Source organism: Myxocyprinus asiaticus, chromosome 24, assembly GCF_019703515.2.
Source record: "Myxocyprinus asiaticus isolate MX2 ecotype Aquarium Trade chromosome 24, UBuf_Myxa_2, whole genome shotgun sequence".
NCBI classification, from domain to species: Eukaryota; Metazoa; Chordata; class Actinopteri; order Cypriniformes; family Catostomidae; genus Myxocyprinus; species Myxocyprinus asiaticus.
In genome coordinates, this window is record NC_059367.1 from 20,218,399 (window position 1) to 20,225,727 (window position 7,329).

The 7,329-nt window shown below is 38.4% G+C and overlaps 1 protein-coding gene across 2 annotated transcripts; it reads right to left on the reverse strand.

Annotated features, from left to right (window-relative positions):
• Positions 1-114: 114 nt before the first annotated feature.
• Positions 115-7,094, reverse strand: LOC127414961 (amphoterin-induced protein 1-like). Of its 2 annotated transcripts, none has more exons than XM_051653383.1 (2): positions 6,836-7,094; positions 115-6,034 (listed from the first exon to the last, which is right to left on the reverse strand). In XM_051653383.1, the coding sequence occupies exon 2, from the start codon at positions 5,919-5,921 to the stop codon at positions 4,431-4,433; it is 1,491 nt and encodes a 496-aa protein (XP_051509343.1). In that variant the 5' UTR covers positions 5,922-6,034; positions 6,836-7,094; the 3' UTR covers positions 115-4,430. The 2 variants fall into 2 exon arrangements, with proteins under 2 accessions (XP_051509343.1, XP_051509344.1); XM_051653384.1 differs by lacking the exon at positions 6,836-7,094 and adding an exon at positions 6,523-6,679.
• Positions 7,095-7,329: the final 235 nt, after the last annotated feature.

The following is a 7,329-nucleotide window of genomic DNA, read 5'->3' on the forward strand; positions in this document are numbered from 1 at the left end:
AGATAAGGTTGTGGGTTTGAATCCAGCTGGTTGTTCAGGATAAGTAATGTCTGCTAAATGTGACGGCTTTTCAGTATGTGTTTTGGGGGAAAAAATACCCAGAAGCAAAAACAGTAAATTTCACTCTTTTTTTTAATTATTCAATATTGTCATATTATTGATGAATAATACATATGGGGGAGGACTACTGTTCCAGAAACTATTTCAAGGTTATCCTAGAGCAACCATTTCACTGTAGTACACATTATATGAACAGGCCCAGGAATATGCATTACCAAACACTCATCAGTCTCCTTTTTGACATTCAGACTAAATAAGCTTTTACAGCAAGGCCTCAACCCATAATAGTGGACCTGATAAACGTTGCTTCTATACTGCACTTCACTCTCAGAGACACAAGTGAAACATTTTAACATCCTGAGACCTTTACTCTAACCATTTAAGATTCAAACAGTTTATTGCCAATATGTAGCAAGTATAACTTGACAGTTACACTTAGTATAACTAATATTAGTATTTGTATAGTGTTGGGTGTAATCCAATCACAAAGTAAATAGCTACTGTAATCTAAATAGTTTTTAGTCAAAAAGTAGTGTAATGCATTACATTTTATATTATTGTAATCAGATTACAGTTACTGACTTTAAATTAATTTAATTACTTTTAAGTACATTATAGGGTTATGCTTGTTTGTAATATATTTATTATGAAGAATACATGAATTATGGCCCTGTAATGAGTCATAGTGAAGCGGAAATGTGAGATGCTGAGTTTAGGACTTGTAACAATGAACAAGCAAGAAATGTAAACATTATTTTGAATTTGTTGAGCCGAAAAGTGTTTTAGAAAGTAATTTAAAAGTAATTAGTAATGCGATTACTTTTTTAATTTAGTAACTAGTGAAGTTATCTGATTACAATTATAGAGAAATAATTAAGTTGTAGTGGATTACTATTTTTAAGTAATTACCCAACACTGTTTGTACAGATGTCTACATTACTGTGATTCTGTTAGATTTATATTGGTTTAGTTCTCTGTTTTGTGTAAGGGATAAGACTATATAATTCTGGATTTTAAATACTTCAAACTAGATCATTGCCACTGTCACAAACTAACCATGAATAACCTGTTTTTAATATAATCACATTTTGAATTCTGTTGACAATCTAGCGTTTTAAGTGTTCATAAGCAAAGGACCTGATCTAGTCTCTAGTACCAACTGATTTTTAAACACAATGAACAAATATACTAATATAGGGCTGTTCTAATATTTTCCATATGTGAAATATAAAATTTAACATTCTAATCAATGTAACAGTTTTGGTACTTCAGTAGATACAGTCTGTGATGACTTTGTGAGATTTTAATTTACTGACTTAAAATTATAAAAATTCTCAATTTACCGTTATGTGCCTAAATAACAACAAATAATAGACAAATAGTGACCAAATAGACTTTAAAATACTACATGACAGAAAAGACCTTTACAGTCAAGTGTCTTTAAAATAGGTTTACAAATATTTTATAGTCACAACTGGAACCTAGAAAACTGTATAGGAACAACACTACACAGAAGAACAAGAAATTCAGCCTCTTTGGAACCTCAAGGGGAAAAAAGCTACCTCAAATGACACGATCTCATAAACACTGTCAAAACAAACACTGTTTGCACATACAAAAGCACAGATGTACTGTCAAATGCTGAGTAATGAACAGTGGACTTTCATAAGAACTCTACTCGTAGCAAAACAGCCAATGACACACATTTCAGAAGAACACACAGAAGGGGTGAAAAGCTGCTGGATGTAGTTTAGGGGGAGCACTTGGCTGTTCAATTTCATGCTAGAAGGATCTTTGTGATTGCTGGCCTCCTCCCACAGGGCTTGTGATGGTAAGACCTTCCCCTCCACACTAATTTTGGATTGCAGCTGGAGAGATGTGTAAAAGACCGTAACTGCCCAGTGCATGACTGCAGTCTGCCATAGCTGCTATTATGTGTTATTCCCACTCCCTGAGATAATACTGTTTGTGAGTTCATCCACCTATCAAACATTTAATGGCTTCGACCACTCATCAAATAGGATGTAATTACAATGTAACTAAGGAAAGAGGTCAGAGGAAATTAAGATGGTTCCCACTGCACCAAACCAGACCCTCTGATATATATACAGTATGGTTATGGTTAACACATGATTGCACAAGATATATGTGATTTGTTTCCAAGAACAAGTGATTTGTTTCCAAGAACAAATGAAATGGAAATGGGCATTCTCAGATTCTAAGGCCACGAACACAATAAGCCATTTTTGTTTTCGTCGGTTTCCTAATGTCATTGTTTTCTAAAGTATGCAGTGATAGAGAGCATTTTCGAAATTCTCAGTTTTCAGTGGAGGAAAACATAGTTCTAGTTTGATAGAGAGGCGTAAACGTATCACAATTGTGTTTGTGTGGACGTGGCCTAAGAATTTAGAGTTTGAGAACATATGTTATAAGGCCATGTCCACACTAATCAGTTTTCTATTTCTTAATGTTGGCCGTTGTTTTTAGAATGCTGGGAAACATAACTGTCATTTTCACATTCCTCCACCAAACACAGAAAGGGTTAACACACTGATCTAACAAAACACAACATCAGTGTTTGTTGAGCCAGTGTGAATTAGCCTTATGACATCACTGTCCGTATTTGCCTACATCCTGGTCTTTTGGTGTTCTAAAATAACTCATTCCTGGCCTCCATCTGAGAACTCCACTGGGACAAAAAGGTTTGGTATCATATTGGGCCTGGTTGAAATATATCTGTGAACTATCCTGTGTTTTTTTTTTAAGTATGACAATACAGGAAGTGGGGCGGATCTACTGGGTGTCACACCTCCCTTGAGCACAGCCAGCAAGCTTTACGCAGTTACATTATGAGTCACAACATTGTCCTTTAGATTCCTGTGTTATCACTGAAGCAAATAAAATACTGATCTTTGTGAAATCACAGCAGTTTGCCTCTAGTAATAATTTAGAATACATCAAAATAAAAGGCAGATCAACTAATCACCACATTTGACATTTGTTATAATAGTCTGGTAGACACATTTTGACCTGAGTTCAACCTTAATTTTAATTTATTCAGAAAATGTATCCAACTAATCAAGAATGGTTCAAACATAATGAAATAAAATTCCCTCTGCCTTTGGCTTTTCTTCTGATGAAGATTACATTGGTGCTCCAGGGGCTCAAGAAAAATCATATCCATTCTGACAATGGATGAGTCAACACTGACCGTAACTGAACGCAAAGTGAGAAGATGTCTGAGCAGACTTGTGTCAGAAACGGTTTTGGCTTTTGAATCCAGGCTGAAACCATCTCAGCTTTAGAGAAGAGAACACAGGCAGATGGACACCTCATTCTATTAAAAGATTTCATTAGCATTTTGGTAATATTTCACACTCTGGTAGTCATGACAGATGAGCTCAAAGAGCTGTAAATGTGCAGATTATAATTTTTTTTATGAGAAGAGTTGCCATTGCAATAAAACTACAAATTGTTGGTTGTAACTATGTATTTACTTAGTTTCATATACAAAGAACTCCATATAGGTTCTTATGAAATTGTGATAGCTATCCAACATTTAAATTCAAAGATTAGTGCTGGCATCAATGAGTCTAGATTCAAAGAGCCAAAATTTTCCATACTGTATATCTGTCAGAGACAAAAGAATAAAACCTTTTGTAGACTTCTATCATACTTTTATAACAATTAGGTAAATATGTATTTTTTAATTCTTGAATGAAAGTGTCATCATTCTATGCATTACCAGTTATTTATTTATGGTATATTTAACACAAGCAGACTGAGAGTGAATAGGTTTGAAAGTAAACTCACAGTATACTCGCTGTTTGACTTTCTCCTTCAACACACCTTCCTGAGTTTCCACAGAAACAGATACATTGAATGTAGAACCTGTTTTTTCACCTAATTCCTGTTCAGTAGTGCTTTTCACTCCTACTGCAATGACCAATTGGATCTGGCTTTACATAATGTGATAATGTTGGTCAGTTAGCATTAAAGGTGGTAAATATAATCTATTAGCTACAAAGGAATCATTCTAATATTCTATATTCTTCTTAACAGGGTCTGCAAAGCTCATGCTTATGACTTCATCCTGATCATTGAGAATACACATTTGATGTTTACCCAGACTACCTCTACTCACATGTAGTGGGTTTAAACTCACAGGAACATCTAAACACTCCAAGTTTAGAGTCCACTAATATGGCAAGACCTTTTCACAGTATATAATTAAGTGCTACAGATCAAAATGCTGGAAAGGATTTGCAGATACAGCCAAACACTGAGGATGGCAAACTTCTGTCTCTTTGTCCAAGAAAGCCACAACAATGTATTGTTCATTGAAGATGGCGATGTCTAACAGCCTTTCCTCAGACCACAATAGGAGTATCAGAAAATACTGAACTAATCGAGTCTGCCACTGATTTCTTCCGCTTTCCTTTTCCCTGCATGGCTTCCTCATCAAGATCATCATCTCCGTTTGGATTCACCTTGCCATTCTGCCCCCGCAGATCCTTGGGGTCTATGAAAGCCACATGCCTGTTGAGCCCTGCTTTTGTTGCCATATCCTCGTGAGTTGGGGTGGCACTGAGCATGGAGGAATGGATGCTGTCTTCATGGGGATTTTTGGATTTGCCCTGGTCGGGACAGCAGAAGCAACGGCAAGGCGTCAGGTACAGATAGATAAGGACCAGGACCACGCTAGCCAAGCAGCCCACCAAAGTGGTGTAAGCTGTGTTGAGGGTCTCACTATTGCCACTGATGGTGGAGTTGTGGACCTTCACAACCACATAGAGTGTTTCATTGAGGTATTCACTCACAGCAAAGCAAGTGTACACACCTGAGTCCTCAGGTCTAATCGATTTGATCTCAAGCCTGCCATCTGGGAGGACCACAGCACTCTGGTTATTGCCAGGGGACACCACTACATTGCCAGGTAGCATCCAGGTCTTGGACATGTCCCGATGTCTGGTGTCACAGCGGAGCATAAGTGTCTGCTCCAAATAAGCCTCTTCATCTGTTTCTTGAAAAGTGCTGCAGTTCATATGAGTGTTCAGATCATACACACGAAGCACTCGCTTTTCTGGGCCAGGATGCACACAGGTGTGGTCATCCTTAAAGTCCAGAGCTGAACTGAGCCGCCGGATATACCAGTGAGCCATCATACTGTACAGCTCGCAATCACAGATGAGTGTGTTGTTGTGGAAATACATCCCATTCTTGATCCAGGCTGGTAGGCCTTGCAGATCTTGAATGGGGAGAACTTTGATCCGATTGGAAGACAAGTCCAACAGACTCAGCTTCTCCAGTCGGGACTTGTCCTTAACCAGCTCCAGAGGGAAGCGGGACACCTGGTTCTGGCTCAGGTAGAGCTTCTGCAGGCTGGTGAGGCCCAAGAAGGCAGTGCGGTCAATCTGCGAGATATGGTTGTTGTAGAGCAACAAAACCTCCAGATGTATCAGGGGCTCAAAGATGAACTCGTCCAGCTGTCTCAGGTTATTGGAAGACAGATCCAGGTAGCGCAGCTGCTTTACAAAAATGAAAGCCTCTGAAGAGAGGAAATTCAAACCATTGTGGCTTAGTAAAAGGCTGTGGAGACTGGGGAGTTTCTGCTTGGTCCATTGTGCACGTAGTCCAATTATATAATTAAAGCTAAGATCGAGCACAGCTGTATAGTTCGGCAGGTCGGACGGAACTGTTGTCAGGTTCATCTTGGAACAGCTAACAATGTTACTGGCGCATATGCACATTTTGTGACAATTCAGTGACGATCCTTTGGTCCTGGGGGTAAGTGCCAGAACAAAGGACAAGCAAACAGCCCACCTAATGCACCATTTAACAGAAGGGGGCATTTCTGGCATATGGGTAAATTGTGTAAATGCCGCAAGTCATAAAAATCCTCTTCAGTAAAATGACTGTTTAAATTCTTTCCACACAGTCAGGAGTATCAGCTTGTGGCGTTGCAAATTTAGAGCTACAAGACAAAGAGAAACAAGAGGGTATTATTTCATTTTTATACACAGAGCTGCCTCAAAGTGTTAGCGTTAATGAATGTGGACTGTATTGTCAGGACAAGCGCGCGCTCAGCACGCGCATACTAATACATGCGCATGGGTTTACAAACAAACGTACTGGGTCAGATAAGAGTAACTAGCGCACTGTAAGAGAAAATAAATCTTTAAATAAATATAACTGAAATGTTTAATGTACATATTGATCCATTTTTTAAATTTGCTCTTTTCATTTAAAAAAAAAAGAAAGAAAAAAAAAGAAAGAAAGAAAAGAAAAGAAAAGAAAAAAAGAGTGATAATTTGTCAATAATTTTTCCGGACAAAAGTCATGGCCTCTACGGACTCAACGTGGTGTAGCCTTGCACCATTTATCGTATGTTTGCAGTACCCCATGATTTTAACAAGACACGAAAAAGAATAAAATATTCCAAAAACTGTTGAAATTCATTACCCGCATAATGTTGTGCCTATGACATATGTCATTTCAAGACCTTGAAAACAAAATCCAACATTTGTCTCTTTCATCCATGGCACATCACAACAGTGCGACATGTCTTTCCCATTTAAAGAAAAATATAGACGGAAACGACGAGGAAGAGGTGGTCTTCAGGCAGGTTGAAAATAAAACGTTTCCAGCGCGAGCGCAGAGCGACAAATTATGGCAGACACACAGATTGAGCATAAAATGCGCAAGTATAAGATTACGTAAAAAAAAAAAAAAAAAAAAAAAACAGATTCTCTCAACGTCAGATCTCTCTACTAACCTTGAGATGTATCACCGCAGAGGAACATTAATCCACTGAGAAAGTCCATTTCCTAACCAGCTGCAGCGTTTCACAGTTTTTCTATAATGCAGTGAATGGGTGTAAATAAGAGCGAGCGCCAGCCGCAAAGCGCGCGTACACCTCTATCAGCAGCAGCAGCATCTCTTCACGAGCAGCAGTAAGGGGCGCATGAGCAGACCTGCATAGAGAGACACTCCTGAAACACAAGTGGTATGTCCGCATAGGGAAAGCGGCTGATATTTCAGATAGCTAAGGGGCAATGACGTGACGCTCATTCCCATCCCCCCCACCCCACCGTACGGATCAATTAAGTTATTCAAAAATTTATTAAAAATAAAATTCTCACAAAACAACTAAGCCTAATTAATTACACCTCTACTAGAAGGAGAATTTCTGAGTTCAAAGTCATTTATATTATTTATTAAAGAGATAGTTCACCCAAAAATTAACATTGTCAACACAGGCCATACCAG

Coding starts and splice junctions, on each gene's coding strand:
- LOC127414961 (XM_051653383.1), bottom strand. CDS start 5,921: ATGCCAGAAATGCCCCCTTCTGTTAAATGGTGCATTAGGTGGGCTGTT.